Genomic DNA, 18993 nt, shown 5'->3' on the forward strand with positions numbered 1-18993 from the left:
TAACCAAGAAAAGTAGTTGATGAAAATAACTGCGTAAACGCAAGCGAGACATAAGTGAAACCACCTATAGGTGTGACATCCAAATCAACTTGACAAGTTTTTATCAACCGACATCTGCGGTAGCAGAAAATTGGGAAACTTTCCTGAAATGCAGCTTGACTGAAATAACCTTTCTCGATTTCATATCATTTTTAGAAACTTGTGAATTCGGTAGCCGGACGGTTCGACGTGGGTGCTTTGTTCACTCAGTCAATCGGCCGATGTGTGAGTCGATGGTTCCAGCCGCAGGCTGAACGCTCGATTTTTACTTGCTACCGTCCAACCCGTGTTAAGAATCACTCGTAAGGTAAGACCTCGTTAGTGCTCAGCTCGCACAAGTTTCGACTTCTGAGGGTTGTCGTTCATAGGGGTGCGGTAGCTGGTTAACGGAAGAAAACATATTTTGAACATGATTTTCAAACATATTCCAAGCAAACATATTTTCCGATGGCATTCCAGGATAGTTCCCCAAATTTCTGCTATCGCAGTTGTCGGCTGATTGGTCAAACCACCAACACTGACATAAAAATTTGGCAATTTGACTTGGGTGTCACACCTGTAAGTTATTCCACTTATGTCCCGTTTGCGTTTACGCAGTTATTTTCATCAAGTACTTTTCTTGGTTATTCACATATTTGTCTTCAATTGAGGACCACCTTCCCGGTACTGACGATGCCCAATAAGCTGAAACAGATGTCTATCGGTGTCATTTATGCACAATTTTCAATCAATATTCACTTTGAAATATAATGATGAAGATGTTGATCTCAAAATGAAGATGATTCCACAATCGAAATCTCAATTTCAAATATTATTGTTAATACAGTACTCGCAAAAATTAATTTATTGTGAGTTTCAATTGTTTATTGACTTTATGATTTTGTGTCTCCATGTTAAAAATGAGCATTAATACGTTTTTCACCAACTGACAAATAATCCCAGCTTCTTAACGAAGCCGATTAGTTCATGTGGTGAGTGATCTTTCAGGTCAGATGGTAAGAGTGCGGCTCTGCCAAACTCTGAAAACCTGATTACGTCAACGGCGGGGCAGGAACGAAGTATGTGCTTTGCTGTTCCATCATTTTCCAAACAGAGGCGACACACACTGTCTTTCGATAGTCCGCGTCTCTGCACGTGGTGATTCAACAACAGTGACCTGAGAGAAGACTTGTCGAACATCGTTAATCATCCCTACTGTAGTCCAATAACTGTTTGGTTTCAAGCTTCTATGGGTAGATGAACGTGTTGGAGTGAGCCAATCCTGGAAGATTTTGCGAGAAGTCCATAAACCTTATTGTCATCCTTATTGACATCGCTTGAAGCGATGTCAGACTCTAATCTGATGAAGCTACTTGCAGCACCCTTCTTTATAAGGGAGTAAGCAGTCTCATTGCCTTTCAGGCCAGTACGGCCAGGAATCCAGACCAGAGACAATTTGTTAAGTCTTTTCATTGAGAAGAGTCGTTTTTGGCAATTAGCTACTAATTTAAAAGTTGCTTGATGAAGCAAGAGCTTCCAACGCCGCTTGACTCTCCGAGTATCTCAGAAATTAAGCGGTTGCGGACCTATGTCCATATCATTCAAGGATTATTGCCCTTCACGATCAGCCTTCAATTATGAAACACACCGCTTACCGTGTCTCGAATTGTTCCCTAAAAGTTAAAAATGTTCATCAAAGATTTGTAAGAAAAGTTTACTCCTCGACAGAAATTCTGCACGATCTCAAACCTGTCCTCATAAAAGAAGAATGAAAAATTAGCAATTGTGTTAACCGTAAATTTCAAAATACAAAAAAATATTATTCAAAAAAGTCGATTCAATTGATTTCATTTACTCAAATATGGTCAACATGCTGTAATGGCAGCTTGTGAAATGTAGGCAAGTCATTTTAGATTTTCGACTGATACTGAAATACTAAACTGTTCGCACATGAAGATAGAAACAAATACATAAACCGCAAAGGAGAAATGTCTTTGAGCCATCAGCGTAGATGTAAGCTGATCTGGTTCGCTAGATAACAATCGATTTTCAAAAAAATTTGATAAGAAGTGATAGGACGTATAGAGAACACCATTCTCATAGGCAATTAGAGATATGAAATTGTGTCTTCACGAGAACCTGGCGTGACAGACGAAAAAAGGCTTAAATTGACAAAGAAACACTCCCTGGAATAAAAGTCATGACATTAGTTATATTGTATTGTGTCTGGAAGTGTTCCCTACAAATAAAAAACATTTTTATTACCGATATTTGTCTACACGATATTTACTACACAATAAAAAACAAAAGTTCTGCACTATCTCAAACCTAGATAACACACATCGAAATCGGGAGAAAACTTCATATAGGGACAATGAAAAATTAGCAAATGATGCTAACCTTACATTTTCAAAAACAAAAAAATATTCGAAAAAGTCGTTCATGATAATATTGTTTACTGAAATATTATCTGAACTTCAAATTACTTTTTATTTACTTTCAAGTTCATATATCTCCTTATTTAATAAACACAATCCTGGTTGTGGAAAAAATATTCGGGCATTCATGAAATTGAATTTCGATTTATAGATTATAAGTATTCCAAAATGTGACAATGAAATATAGGTTGTCGAAATACACAATTTACGTACTTCATTGGACATGAGACGGATTCTAAAACTCAGAATTTATACATCAAGCAGAACATATTGTTGAAATATTCATTATTATTTTTTTTGTAGGGTACTTCAGAACTCCATGGCTGCCACTTATGAAGATCAAGGCCCAATACAGAATTTTCGAATAGAGATATCTATTTTCTATATTGTATATTTTGTAGTTTTTCCTTTCTTTTTTGTAAATATATTCGTAGCCTTGATCATCATTACATTTCAAGAACAGGGTGAAGCGGAGTTACAGAGTGGCGAAATCGATAAGAACCAAGTAAGTTAAAATTTTTGATATTATCACATAGTTTTTTCTATACAGTATAAAAATGAATGTTCTTTCTCCCTCTCAACTTTTGGATGGGACAAGATATCAAAGTCAGAAGAAATTTTCGTGAAAAGGTATCAATTGTGATATAAAAGACAGTAGCATCATTCCAACTTTTTTTTTTTGAATTGTAAGGGAGATCCTATGTTACCTCGTTCAATAGGTATTTCAATATTTTGTCCAACACTTCTTTACGAGTATTTCCAAAAATCCAAAAACCAGTTCAACTGTCAGTTTGATATCAGTTCTGAGAATCAGGACAAAACACAAGCACTACAGGAAAATCCTTAAGACGATCTCAGAGCGGTGCCTGTGCGAAAGTAGCGATTCACATTGGATTTGAATCGCTGGAGATTAAATCCATTTGGAACGTTCTCAAAAAATTCATTCCCCTCAAACGCAGTTCTCCAGATAGAAGAGTTCTAACAGTGAAATTGGAGGTGTACTGAGTTGAACTTCAAAACGATGAGCAGCTCCACTCTGTCGCGTATTTCTGATATGTACCGCTCTTGGTGGAATCAAATGTGCCAAGTCACTTGCACACTTTCCGCGAAAGTATCTATAGAAGAGGAAAAAATCTCCAACCTTTCTTCGATGTTCCAGGCTTTCAAGGTTGCACGTTATGTTCGCGTCTCCAGTCAGGTGAATGGCTCTTTTCTGGATGGAATCCAGCAACTTCAGGGTATATTTGGGGGCAGAGCTCCATACATGAGAACATCAAATAATCAAAAGTTGCTGAGGTGTGTACATTTTTCTGGTTCGCAACAGTATTCCCAGCTTTTGAGAAGCAGCCTTTGCAATTCCAGCGACATGATTGTGTCAAGACATTGGTGTCCATTTTAACCTCGAATAAACTTATCGATGCAGAAAGCGAAATTGTCTGACCTGACATCATTACATCCAGTTCGGAGACATTTACCTTCTTGGAGAAAACCAATTCCTGGGTTTTTGTGGCACTGAATTGAACCTGGTTACTTCACCCCAATTCGAAATCACTTCTAGATCCTTGTTAAGATATGCAACCTCCTCCTGCCGGTGAAGATGTGTCTCGCCGTAGCCGACGTCCTGGAATGTAAATGGAATGACGAGACAAGTGTGCTGTCGTCACCAAAGCAATATATTGGATTCGTGGTATTCTCCAATAAGTCGTTGATATACAATAAAAAGAGGGTTGGAAACAATATGAATCTCTGGGGAACACCAGCGTTGATGGTGAATGTATTCGAAAAATATTCAACGACGGTCACTTTCAGAGAACTTTTTTTCAGGAAGCTGAAGAGCCATACACAAAAATGATCTGACAAGCAATAGCATCGAAGTTTAGCCAGCAAACCCTCATGCCACACATGGTCAAAAGCCTTAGAAATATCAAGCGCAACAGTTTTTGATTCTCCATGTTTCTCGATTGCGTTATTCCAAATATGGGTGACATACGATAGAAGGTCGCTTGTTGATCTTTGATGATCTGATGATCGGTCAAGATGTTGAAGCCTTTCAAATATTTGAGGATATGGTGGTTGACGACTTCTTCTATGCTTTTTGATATCACTGATAGCAAAGCGACTGGTCTATAGTTATCTATTTAAAATATTTTTCTTGCCCTTTTTGAGAATATGCTCAACGCGAGCAATCTTCCAACAGAAAGGAAAAACAAACAAAACAATAATCATCATTCCAAAAAAAAATGCATTCAAAACCCACTGAATGCTCATATCATTCACTACTCAACAATAATGAATATTAATTTCTTACATTATGAAATGTTTCTGGGTTAATTTTGTTGCAAGCACCTGTTGTTTTCGCGGTAGACTTTTCAAGAAAAATATGTTGACTCTATTTAGGAAATGATGAATTATCCGAATTGCTACATTGAAACTCACTTATTTGCTCCTTAGGGATAATGCAAGGGCCCTTTATGTACTGCTGTCATCTTGATGGAGCGGTTGAATAATTAGTTACTGTTACTGTCCGAAGTAGAGCTTTCGTAGCACGAAGTTTTATATTGGACATGCACATGATTTATTTTTACAAAAAAAACTGAAATATATCGAGAAACGGTTGATTTTTGATAAAGGGAGTGTTTCAGTGTTCCGCTTCAACTGAATAGAATTTTTCTTGAAACCAAAATCTATGCAGAAGAAATTGATACCAATTTTTTTTCAGAAATCCTGTATAGACTTCACCATACAAGCTCGTCCATTAGAGAGGTATATGCCAAATAAGCGAAATAGCTTTAAGTATAAGATTTGGAGGGTCGTCGTGTCGACACCATTCGAATATTTTATTATGATGTTGATAGTGTTCAATACTTTATTACTGATGATGAAGGTGAGTTTCATTATTATATACTGTCATTATACATAAATGTTTTCGTATCCAAAATTCATGGGAATTATCAAACTTGTTAATTTTCGACCACTGAGAATATAAAATAAATCAATTTATAATCGTAATCAATCCATACAATCCTTATATTTATCCAATATTATATAATAGACGATATTTTGAGCTACTTAGTCCTTCAGTAGAAATTGCAGGAATATTTTCCGCAAACATCGTAGAACATGGTACATGTACTTGTTGCCAAATCTTCACACAGACTTTTTGTGAAGTTGAAATAAGGCATGCCGGCACAAGAATATACTTTTCATTCCAGTGAACATAAAAGAGCAATACTTATATATTTTTCAAAGAGTTTCATTGAACTGAACTATGTAAGGTAATAACATGCAATATGTTTTCAAATGCAATCAATATCTAAAGCAGTTTCAATAATTCTTACAATGTCATTTAATTTTCAACGAATTTCACGTGAATTCATATACAGTGTGGTCCTAAAGAAACGGATGAATTCATTTTCTATGTTATTATGAATGCAAATGAAAAGTCCTGAAAGAAATTAATGAATTTTATATTTGAAAATACACTTTTTCAATAAAATCATTCAACTGCCCCATCGACCCTTCAGAGGTAGCGTATGATACCTCATTAGAAAGGGTGTTCAGTAATCAGGTAATTTTCATGATTGGACGTTGGTAACAAAAAAAATTCAATTGTTCAATTTGAACGAAATAAAGTTTAACGCTTTCAACAATATTTGAAATATAACAGTCCAAAGCATACGCTCAAAATAGGAACGGTTCATCTCCTGACAAAAAACAGACGGTGTAGAAATTCTTCGACAATGTTTTGCAACATATCTGCGGTGATTTAATAGATTTCTTACTTGATGCGGTGTTTTGGTTCATTAATATTAGTTGATTTCCTCATGTACTTTTTTTTATTTTTAATAGCAACACAAAAAAATCAAGTGGAGTCAGATCATAAGAACGGGCTGGCCATTCAATTTCGTCACATCTGCCGATCCATCGACGGGAAGAAACTTGATTCAGATAATCTCGTACGGCTACTGCATGATGTGGTGTAGCTCCATTCTGTTGAAAACATATATTTCTATTATTATCTGCGGTGTTAACACGATCAGGAAAACTGTGCTAGATACTGAAACATTCTGTAAAAAATCCAAGTAACTAGCCCCAGTTTTTGACCCCTCAAAAAAATATGGTGCAATTATTTTGTTATTCAATATGCCAGCCCAAACGTTCACTTCAGTAGGATACTGAGTGTGACCTTCCCTCATCCAGTGCGGATTTTGCGTACTCCAATACCGACAATTTTGCTCGTTCACCGTTCAATGTAAGGTAAACAAAATTCTAATCTATGATCAGGATCATCCTCATTCAGTTCTTGATGTAGTTGATTTTCATATGGATGGTATTTATTGTGTTTTCAAAATTCTCAATACAGAAATTTTACATATATCATTATCACCAGCTACTTCTCTTGTAGGTGTCTGCGGGGTTTTCTCAAAAGATAATAGAACATCCAATTTTTTGTTGTTAATTTTTGATCTCCCAGCTTTGGAAAGATCTTTGATAGTTCCAAATTCACGAAATTTTTGTTCTGTTCTACTCACTGTAGACTGGAAAATGTGATGGTCAGGATACTTCTCATTAAATATTCTACATACCTAAGATTGTCTTCTTGTTTTATCACCCACCCCAAGTGATATCAATATTTCAATTCTTTGGGTCTCAGATAGGCGCATTTCGAAACAATTCACGATTACGTTTATAAACTCTCAAAGAAAATATTTATAACAAAATACAATACAAATAATTGGAGAGGTCTAGCGAACTAACTAAATATCAAATACGTCTAATCTTTTTGTGACATTCAAATGTCACAATAACATCTGATGCTACTTTTTCTGTCAACAAAATAACTGATAGACTAGTAAACCGTGACAGGTATTTGTCACGAGGGAGATCTCTGTTTGTATTATATAAAATAAATTTTTCTCGAATATCTCATTTCAAAAATCAAAAACACCATGTGGGTGCATAGAGAATTAAAAAAACTTTCAAAGGAAGTATCACACGTTACCCTTTCTATTCAAAATTTTTATAAGGATAGCTATAGCTTCTAGAAGGTTGATGGGACAGTTGAATAATTTTATCGGAAAAGTGTATTTTTGAATAAAAAAACTGACCTGTTTCAGGATTCTTCATTCTCATTCATGAACACGTAGAAAATGAATTTATCAATTACTTTAGGACCGCGCTATACATGAATTATGATTTCCGACGACACCATTTTTGAAGAAAAATCACATAGGTATTAGTTATAACTTAATTGTAAGCTCAATGTACTATTTCACAAACTAGTGACGACAGATCTTTTTTATTCAACATTCGAACTGAATTTGCTTGGCTCATACTGCTCATAAAGCGCCACCTACCGGTCAAGTGACGGAGTATAACTTTTTCAATTATCTTTGCAGGGTCGCCAATCAACGTAAATCAACGTGATGCTATACTCATTTTCGTCTTTCGCATCTGAAAAAATATTCTGGACTAAATGAATCAAGTTATAGATGAGAAAACGAATTCCAATTGTGTTTTTCTTCACTTCAAATCCATAAGAACATTTCCAATTTTCTAAATCAGTGTGTCGCAAATATCTTGAAATATTATGTTAGTTTATCATTCCTTGTGAGTTTTGGATTAATTGTAAATGAGTCTGAAAGTCGGCAGGCAGAAACTATCTTTACTAACTGGATATGGAAAATGTCATACACCCACACACACACTGAACACACAATTTGCTAGTGACCGCATCGTGCACATTATGCTATGAGATGAGCAAAAAAGCTTTTTTTTTGTTCACGGGAAGTAAAATACCACTGAGAAACGTTTTTAAAGTTATGAATCATTATTTATTTTCATTGTTGGAAAGTATTCCATCTGAGTAGGTATTTAAGAAATCAAAAAAACATTTTATAATAAATTCATCGAATGAAAAATATCTGTTCTGTATTTTTCGAAAATGGACGTCAACATCTCCGATGGCCTTTTTAAGATATTTTAGTGTTTTATATGAACATAACTGGTGTTTGGATATGTAAGTATGAAGATGTTTTTATTATTTTTATTGCGTCTATTACCTATAGCAATAAGGTTCCTATTTGGACGATTATGTTACTTGAATAATCGGTTGTTGATGGCTTTAATTCGTAATCACCTTTTCTATTGGAGTGGTGGAATGGAGGGAGGGGTGATATTGATGGTTCAAGAAATCTCAAAAACACTGGCCCAGTCAACACTACATCAGAGACGATAAGACACTCGAGTCTGAGAAAGTGATTAGTACTTCAACTAATTTATCATCGATTGTCGATTTTTCCTGGTATTATGAACGAATTTCGAATTTTACTAAAATTATTCGAGTTCTTGGTTGGATCAGAAGATGTGTTGTAAACTGCCGTATGAGTGGAAAACGTTTTGATGGAAAACTGTCTCTGATAGAAATAGAGTTGGCGGAAAAATGCATCATAAAATTTCTGCAGAAGTAAGCCTCCGAAGGGGTCAACGACTCTCAGTTGGAAAATTTTGTTAGGAAAAAGCTTGGTTATGTTTATATACGTGTGCTATTTATAGAGCTGTCCACTTGGGACTCCTATCGTCACTTCCTACAGATGTATTCTTACAATCATTAAGAAGATTTGTAGCCAGAAAAGAACGACCATCAACTTTATATAGCGATAAGGGTACAAATTTTGTTGCAGCGAAAATCATGAAAAATTTACTCAAAAAAGTCTTAGGTGAAGCCAGTCTAACTTATGAGAAATTACCCACAATCCTTTGTGATTGTCAATCTATACTGAATTCAAGGCCTCTCACTTATTTGCATGTAGAGAGTAAAGATCTTGTTCCATTCACTTCCGCTATGTTTCTTAAGGAAATTTCAGGATGTGGAGTTCCAGATATAGTCGCAGATTTGAGAAGACAAATAAGGTACAGAATGAAACTCACCTTCGGAAAAGATTCAGAATCGAATATTTGGGACAACTCAAATTATCGTCAAAAAAGTTCTTCTAGAGGGAATTCAAACTTGGTGATGTACTAATTGGAGCTGATAATCTGAAATGACAGGAATGGCGATTAGCTTATGTTGAAGAATTTATACTTGGTCGCGACAATGAAACACGATTAGTGAAATCAAAAATATCAAAGGGATCAGTTCTTCGAACGCTGAAACGAAGAAAGAAATCTAGAAGAAAGTATAAGCGAAGATACTGAATATATACATGCAACAAAGGACGTTTACGAGAGGTCTTCTCTGCAGATTACAAGATATGGTCGAAAAGTTGAACGTATTCAAAGACTTTACTTAGAGTAAATTAAGTTATTGAACCTAAGTTCAATGAGAGTATGTGTTTGATTATATAGTTCATATATTTTTTGAACACTCTGAGTTTATGCGATTTAATTGATTCAGTTTTATATCACTTGAAAATGAAGTTGAGTTGTATAACAGTCTTTGAATATAATTAGTACTTTTACTGTATTTCTCATCCATATTCGTCCTACATTCGACGTATTCAGTCACCGGGTAAGCGAATTTTTCAAGTGACATAAAACCGACAATCAATCAAATCGCATAAATTCAGAGTGTTCAAAAAATATATGATCTATATAATCAAACACACTGAAATATTCATCCAGTCATCTCGCTTGTTGAGTTTTTTTTGGTTTCCATTCTCAAGCTATCTCCAGAAAGGAGATAGAATAAAATTCGAGTCTACCGAACGGATAACCCAAATGAACAATCCCTGAATCTGGCAAATTAAAGAAGTCATTTTAATTGAAAAACAAAGGTCACTCAACAAGCGGGATGACTTGCTCAAACGAGGGACAGTACCTGAAAAAAAAGGTTAAAAAAGACAGTTAAAGTCATTAACAATCCGTCCGTCCATTCAGGTTGCAAAATAGTCCAATTAGGAAGTAGGAGTTGTAATCTACGTAATAAACAACGTACAAAACATCTTAAGACATCAGAACAACAGAAATGTTCATACGAAGAGTTGAAACTCCATAATTATTCCAAATATAGCCAAAAAATAAAAAATATACGTATCAGTTTCAAGAATATCCAGGGTGGATACTTTCCAAATTAATACAGTTCCAATATATACAGTTCGGGGTATTTTACTTTCAGTTATTTGGTATTTGTGTGACAGAAAAGTGTGTCATATCTATTTGATATTTATTGTAGTATGTATAGAGTTTCCACGTGAAAGATAGAATAACGCAAATGCTATCTGTAATCGAAAAATCAATATAATTTTTGTGTTTCAATGGCATGTTGAAAGTGTCGAACAAGAATGAAATATCGGATTGAAAACTGAGCATGATTTCTTATGAATATTCGGAAGGGAACTCATAATTTTGACTTTAATGAGAATTTGTTACATGATATAGAGTTTCGAAATACTCAAAAGATAATCATATTGGAAGCATTGACAGTTCCTATTTCATCCATAGATTTCAACTTTCCAGAGTGTTCATACTTGTTTGAAATGTCGAGAGTTGAGACCGAGAACAAATCAATCTCCGTTCGCCCTTTCTTCACCACAACATCCTTGAAAAATTAATTTCGGGTTACCTAAATATTCAATAAAAAATGTTATTATATGAACGATCAGTCCCACCTATTTCCACTATAGATTTTGATAGCCCTGTACGGAGGCGGGCCAGGGAAGTGTGAGATATTCACTTCCACCGTATTCAAGTACCTACCACTTTATGCTGTTTGTGAATTTTCATTTTTCTCAACAAAAATTATTTATTCATCAATTCCTATATTGCCCCTTTCAAAGTTGTCACCCTTATATGAAATTCACTTGTGCCAGCGTGTTTTCCAATCCTCAAAGCAGTTCTCATATTCACTTTTCGGTACGTCCTTGAGCTCTCTCAGCGTTTCAGTTTTTATCTCCTAAATCGTCTCAAAATGCCATCCTTTCATGGGTCTTTCCAATCTTGGGAACAGAAAAAATCACAGGGGACCAAACCTGGTGAATACGGTGTCTGGAAAAACTCCTGATTCACTACGTCAAGGTAATCGAAGAAAACAGTGAGCAAAACCTTGGTAATTGATCGAATACTATCATTGCCGAATGCCTGAGTAATTTTTTGAGATGTTTCAGTAGCGCTTTGGTTCAATTTGCCGAAAATCGCTTAACGACATCATATAGTAATGAGCCGAGAAGAGCCAACAAATTAAAACAGTCTACAGTATATCGATCAGTATACACCATGACACAGTAGAATAAATATTTATCTAGATATGGAGCTACAAAAATACATGACAATAAAACGGACAATGCTTTCGAAACAACCTAATACAAAGATACAGAAACGCAGAGCACAGATTTGCATAATATTTTTGAACAATGCAATCGATTCTTGGGAGTTACTATCATAAAATAATATACTCGTAGTTGTGTTCAGGCGATCATCTTGATTAAACTGCACTTTCATTTGTAAACGGGCACAAACTAACATCATGCCTAAAGCTCCAATATATGTGATATTCTCTCCTGTACGTGGGTTGAAAAATAAATCTAGAGTCTATATTCAATGTTAACGGTAACTCAGTTTGAGTTTTCATGCACTCTCAATTTATGAATTATAATTTATTGTATTTCCCATTTTATCTATAAATGAGCAATAAATGCTCTAATATTATCATTATTCTCAATACAATTATTATTTTTTATGCTGGACCGGCCTATCCCCTGAATTCTCGATACATTTAGAAGGGTGCGCCAGCATTATCAGTCAAAGACTGATAATAATTGTGGGGACATGAGACCACCAAGCAGTGAGCTTACGGTATCACCGGAAAATGCAGTTTTCTGCATTTTCCGGCTAAAATTTCGGCCTCAGTGCGGCAAGCCAACATGTACAAAACTGAGAAATACATTTTATTGTATGATTTTCACTATAAAGGGTTTTACAAAAGCTATTGTATAGCGAAACACGTGTCGCGTTTTTTACAGAAACGCGACACGTGTGATGTATGATTTTCACTTTATAGTGAAAATCATACAATAAAGTGTATTAGTTTCAATATGGATTCTCATCAAGTATCGGCCGGTTCTATTCGATTAAGCCAGCATTATCTTGAGATTTGAAAGTAGAGATGTATGATTTTCACTTTATAGTGAAAATCATTCACTATAAAGTGAAAATCATACAATATTAATTACATACAAAATTAAAGTGTATTAATTTCAATATGGATTCTCATCAAGTATCGGCCAGTTCTATTCGATTAAGCCAGCATTATATTGAGATTTGAAAGTAGAAATGGCATCATTTCGCCAATGATTCCAATAATCAAAACAACTATCCTGATAGAGAGGTCTGGATAGTCTTCGGAAATTGAAGAAAAAATCTCGATATTTTATTCGTTTTTCCTTTTCTTTTCGGAAGATATTCTTGTCGCCAGGGGTTAAAAACTACACGATGGTCGAGAAAAATTACTTCAGGCTTATTAGCTTGTATTCGTCCGAGGGTGGCGAACGAATAGTTTCAATAGATGTGGCACTTCCCGTTCCCATAAGGGATTCAATATCTTCCTCAGCGTAGAGCAACACCGATGTCTCGTCATTACCGTTAAAGTGCCGAAGTTAGTGAGAAACGCTCACGACGACGGTATTAAGCTGGACATGCTGACAGCAAGTGCATCAAGATCTCAGGCGCCTCGCAACAGACCTTGCAAATTGTGTCTGGAACTTATATACTCTGAGACTGAGGTGTTAGAAACACCACTTCTGTCAGGCCATGATGAGCCCCTCAGTTTCCTACTTCAGCTCACTCGACCCGAAGATAGCGAAAGTTAGGCGCTTCGATAAGCTGAGATCCCCATGCATTGGCTTATTATTGTGTTGCGGCTTCTATATGGATATTTTAATAAACGGGTTCCGACTCAGTGACAAAGCTGTGATCACCTCGTTCAGTGTCGAAAACTAAACCGAGTTCATCAGTCGCTTGGGCAGCTGCCCTGAAGATCCTGCTCTCATGGTGGCGGACCATGCAGAAAACTTCTAATGACTCTACATTCTGTCATGTAGAAACTAAAAACTCAAAAGTTCACGGCTTCCTTGTTGTCGGGGAAAGTACAACCGCGGAACGGACGATTTGGGATACAAACTCCTATTATAATTATTATTATTTTCGAACTAGGGCTGCGCTGGTTGAGCCATATCCCCCAAGAAAATCATGTGCCCTAAGCAAGCTCAGTGAGGCAAGAATGACAGCCTTCTCCCACAGTGCGGCAAAACTGCCGCTAAGGCACTATTATTATTATCATGCCTTCTGATGACGACAAGAAGTTAACTTCGACTTGGACCCGGTGAATACCAGAGAAAACCCGTAGGTCAAAGTTACACGTACAGTACGTGTCACATCAAGCTTCATTAGGAATTCCAAATTACTTTCAACACTATTTAATGAAAAAAAAATATTTCAGAAACTGAATTTTATATGAAAAAATAAAATTGAAAATGCTCCTGGCCATGAGTGAGTCTTTTATTCGAATCCTCGTGTGAGTTATTGTAGTTGAGAATGAAACTTGGCTAAAATCGTAAGTTTCTGGAAATGAAATTATGAATCGGATGATACCTCAATCATAATTTTCTATGAGGGCGAACCCTAATTTTTTGAAATAACACTTAGTGAACTGGACTATGAGAGTAAGGCAGTACACTGGTAATGAAATTACAATAAGGTAATGAAATTACAATAAGGTAATGAAATTACAATAAGGATGTTAAAGGCTCAACATATGCTTACTAGATTATTGATGTAACGTATCCTGTAAAAACTAACTGTTTCAACAAAAAGGTTGAAAAGGTTCGGTCCACTTGGTGATGAACCAATTAAGGCACGAAGGCACGATGATAGTTTTGAGAATTCCTCATGTCAAATGAAACCTACGAAAAATAAACAGATGAAACGATTTCATCGATATTGATACGATAGTAATTTGGATGAACTTTAGTCTCATTTCGTATCTTTTCACAGGAAGTACTATGGTACTACCGCACTATGAGCATCCCTTTTCGTATTTTACATGTTTCTTCAAGTACACACTATTCATAATTGAAATATCAGAAATGAAACGCAGATCGTAATCAAATTGTTTCGGAAAATGATTGTATTTTGAACTCATATAAATCTTTTTCTGAAACAAAACTGAAACAACGAAAGAATGGGAATTTGATTAAAAGAAAAATGTGCGTACTATTCTGTTACTTCGAGTGAACATATTTTATTGGGATACGAAGTATTTCTATCTTTAGATGAATATTGTTACGATAAAAAGTGGCTTTATGCCAAATGCGTATCTTGTTAACAGTATGACAAGCAGGGAGACACCTACACCAAAACATTGAAGTACCTCAACTGGGGATTTACAGGAATGTTCACAGTAGAGTGTTTTCTCAAGATTCTAGCCTTTGGCGTACGGGTAAGGAACAACGGGCTTCGTTGGATAGTAGCCATTCAACTTGACACTCAATTATTCGTGATGTGGAGTTATGAAATTATTGAAATCAAAAAGTTAATATTTTCAAAATCATTTTCCGTCTGCCGAAAATCGTTGATACCGATCAAATATTAAATACCTACTGTAGGAATATCGGTTGTTGTTAGATACCAGTTTATATGAAAATGAAATGAAAGAGACTTAATTTGTATATCTATATGTATGAAAATAATTTTTTCGGTGACCACTCTCTCAAAAACAGTGAACGGGGTTGAAACATTCACATACATTTTATGTCATAATAATGTCTATCTCTGCAATTCTACGTGGGTTACCTCACACCATAGGATGAAAGTAATGTTACCACTGTTGATAATTCAAAATTAGAGACACTCAATTCAATGTTGAATTAAAGAATTTAAGAACAAGGAACATTTCCATCAATTACATTCATTTATAAATACTAACTAGATGAAATCATAGTCCAAAAGCGTTTCATCCATGTATAATACCAAACAGTGCTTTTTTTCAATAAACTGGTTTTGATATGGCGTCTTCTCTGCGAGTTATGCAGTTCAATTCATATTAGAATGTATTTCTGGGGTCTCGTAAACGGTAAGAGAGACAGAGAGAGAGAGAAAGTAGGTTGAATCATGCCTATTTTGGTTCCGTAGGCACACGCAAAAAACAAAAAATTTCAGAAATCTGCTATTTGTTACTGAAACACCTATTGTACTAACATAATATGAATACATAATTTTTTATACAGGGTTTCGACTCCTCTCATGTTTCTTGAAGGAAAACTCGTATTTTTATTGCTGACCGACTCCCGCGAATGCCAATATAGAGCCGGGACATGAAAGTTACAATTTTTTTCGAACTTCTGAGAATATTTTGAGTGAAGTTATTCAGAATCAGGAAGACGAAATTAGTTTCATTTGAGTAGTTATCAGAATCGAAATAAAAAATAAAGGTCCACACCGATAATGATATACGGATAAAACATTGCCATTGTTATTATTTTCCAGTTTTGAAGGCCGTAGATTTTTCGATGACTGAATATTACGGTTTGGTAACGTGTATGTATGCTGTGTCAGGTAGTTTGGATGGCTACTACCTGTACCTGGATTAGGTAATTTGTTGGTAACATTCCTTGACTTTTTTCTACCTGCTGTCCTACTGTTTGCTATCTTTGAACTTCTCAGAATGGAATTTCACATTCGGTTGAGTTTCATAGTTTCTGTTCTGTTTCCTTTACTGAGTGCATATTCTGCCACAGCCGACTTGTCCATTTGACCCAGTCTGCAGTTTCTTACATGCTCCTTCAGCCTTGTGCCCATGGATCTTTTGGTTGTTCCGATATATACCTTCTCATAAGTGCACGTTATACAATAGACCTCCGCTGCTGATAGTGGGTCCCTTCTGTTTTTTGCTAATCTGAGGCTTTGTTGTATCTTCCTGATGGATTTGAAAAATTTTTCAATGTCGTGTTTTCTCAATAGTTTTCCAATTCTGTCTGTGACTCTAGAGATATATGTCAGATACGCGCGTGCAACCATCTGATCTTTCTCCCTGTTTTGAACCGTTTGACTCTTCAATTTTATGACTTTGTTGATCTCGGGTACACTGTATCCATTCGATCTCTGGTTCACATATCCTTTGAGCCCGTTCCGTTAGAGTGTAGATGACTCCCCTCTTTTGGCTAGGATTGTGGTTCGATAGTGTGTGTAGATACCTATCCATGTGCGTGGGTTTTCGATACACTATCTAGACTAATCCACAAAGTATACCGGTACACGAGCTAGACTAACCTACAAAGTGTACCGAAAACCCACGCACACAGATAGGTACCTAACTACAAACACTATCAAACCACCGTCCCAGCCAGAAGAGAGAAGTCATCTCCACTCCAATGGAACGGGCTCGAAAAATATGTGAACCAAAGCATCTAGGAAGAACTGAAACACCTTCGAGTGACCGTGAGATCGAATGGATACAGTGCGCCCGAGATCAACAAAGACATGAAACTGGTTCAAAACGGAGAAAAGGAACAGATCGTTGCACGCGCGTATCTACCATATATCCCTAGAGTCACAGACATAATTGGAGAAATATTGGGAAAACACGACATTAAAACAGTTTTCAACCAGGAAAATATAACAAAGCCTCAGATCGGCCAAAGACAGAAGGGACCCACTATCAGCAGCAGGGGTCTATCGCATACCGTGCACTTGTGGGGAGATATATATCGGAACCACAAAAATATCCATGGGAACAAGACTTGGGGAGGATGAAATGATCTGCGGACTGGGTCAAACGGACAAGTCGGCTTTGGCAGAACAAGCAGTCAGCGAAGGAAAACACAGAAATCATTGCCCCCAACCAGGGATACCATAGCCAACTGGTACGGGAGGCAATAGGGATCCACAAACACACGAATAATTTCAACAGAAAAGGAGTGGTGAACCCCAATCGAATATGGAATCCCATTCTGAGAAGTTCAAGGATAGCAAACAGCTGGACAGCAGGTAGAAAAGAGCCAAGAATATTACCGACAAATTACCTAATCAAGGTACAGGTAGTAGCACTCCAAACTATCTGACACAGTACAAATACGCATTACGAAACCGTAATATTCAGTCTTCGGATATCAATCAAGGATGTATAAACCTCTTATGTAACTAGCCACTCGCGCCAGCGAAACGTCAGGAAGAAATTTCAAAATCCACGGTAACCAATTTGTCAAAAATAGGTCCGTTTTCGAAATTGCACAGTTGAGGGTGCCCCAACGTGCGCGTTATATTTAAATTATATGTTGATACTCTGATAGCATAACAAACGCTTCAATGGCAAAGTGAAGGGAAATTGTCATTACCTCAGCAAATAAAGAAGATACAGTATAATCTCCGAAACCGAAAAAAGTTCTCTACATCGTTCAATAGCACCCGAAAATAAGCAAATTTGTCGTAATTGAATTTGCTCTCTGCCTTTTATCGTTTACGATATCCTCATGCATAGATTCCAATTTGAATAACCCTGTAAATTATTGGTCCATAATCTTATTTTTTTTTCTTGGGTGTCATCGGCATGGACTGCATTGGTCATTAGCCTCGGGTCCTGGAGAGGCAATGTTAATAACTCCCCGAGCCACCTAGGGAGCATTATGGCTATTCGCAGTCCGTCAGCCATGTAACGTTGCAGAATCATCCCAGCTTCAACTAGATAAATTCTCTGGAGAAAAATATCTGGTCGAGGTTGGGATCGAACTCACGACTTTTCGATCGTGAGTCGGGCATATTCTTATTAATGACTTGTAGATTGGCATAGAAGTGTTTGAGTTGGCACCTCAACTTTTAGAAGCTATGACATTCTTTAAATGTACTCATTTCTGAGAAGAGATTTCAAATACTCTAGGTCCCTATTCAAAGTACGATCAGAAACAAACAATATTCTTCACATTTTGGATATTGTCGTCTGAGAGTCGTAATACAGAAAGCATTCTTCTTGATTTTTTTTTCGACGAAACTAATGCTTGCTATAGAAACATGCAATATCAGTAAATAAAAATTGATTCGTATCGAAGGTATATTTCTGTTTACGATGGTGAGATATTTCATAACTTTTATCTACGGGACATCGAATAATTTATATAATAATATCATAAAGTCACTTCCTACAGAAGGAAATAATGATATCATCACTACTTAATACATTTAGTTTTTAGTTTTATAGGTAGGAATATGCATTTTTTCCAATTTTCCACTCATTTCTATGTTGCAAGAGGGGTTGCAAATTATTGGAAAAACTTTGGATGAGATAAATTGGTTGTGGCTTTCACGGCCAAGATTTTCAGTGTTACTATCTTCATTCGGGTTTGGAGGCCGTCGTAGTTTGGAACTGCATCCTAACGTTTCGCCAGCATAAGTGGCTGGCTTCTTCAGAGGTTTATTCATCTTGATAATTCACCAGTAACTGGTGATTTCGTGACAGCTTTCTTGATTTCGGACAGGTTGGAGCCTGGCTCCCTTACACTTTTGACTGATGTTTGTCAGAGACAAATGGGTCATGACTGACAGAGGTGATAAT

General features: G+C 36.3%; 1 protein-coding gene across 23 annotated transcripts in view; it reads left to right on the forward strand.

The window, feature by feature from the left end:
• LOC111511127 (calcium voltage-gated channel subunit cacophony) overlaps positions 1 to 18993 on the forward strand; it is a 230891-nt gene that overhangs the window by 106168 nt on the left and 105730 nt on the right. For 16 of the 23 annotated variants that reach the window (XM_074185558.1, XM_074185571.1, XM_074185596.1 and 13 more), the window contains 3 exons: positions 2760 to 2961; positions 5176 to 5340; positions 14779 to 14889. In XM_074185558.1, coding sequence (XP_074041659.1) covers positions 2760 to 2961; positions 5176 to 5340; positions 14779 to 14889 — 478 coding nt within the window. The remainder of the gene's footprint in view (positions 1 to 2759; positions 2962 to 5175; positions 5341 to 14778; positions 14890 to 18993) is intronic. The other 7 variants (XM_074185551.1, XM_074185579.1, XM_074185589.1 and 4 more) reach the window with 1 other exon arrangement.

The sequence above is a fragment of the Leptinotarsa decemlineata genome, unplaced genomic scaffold (assembly GCF_025532065.1).
Source record: "Leptinotarsa decemlineata unplaced genomic scaffold, Ldec_3_MD MMD2_P_RNA_scaffold_2, whole genome shotgun sequence".
Lineage (NCBI taxonomy): Eukaryota > Metazoa > Arthropoda > Insecta > Coleoptera > Chrysomelidae > Leptinotarsa > Leptinotarsa decemlineata.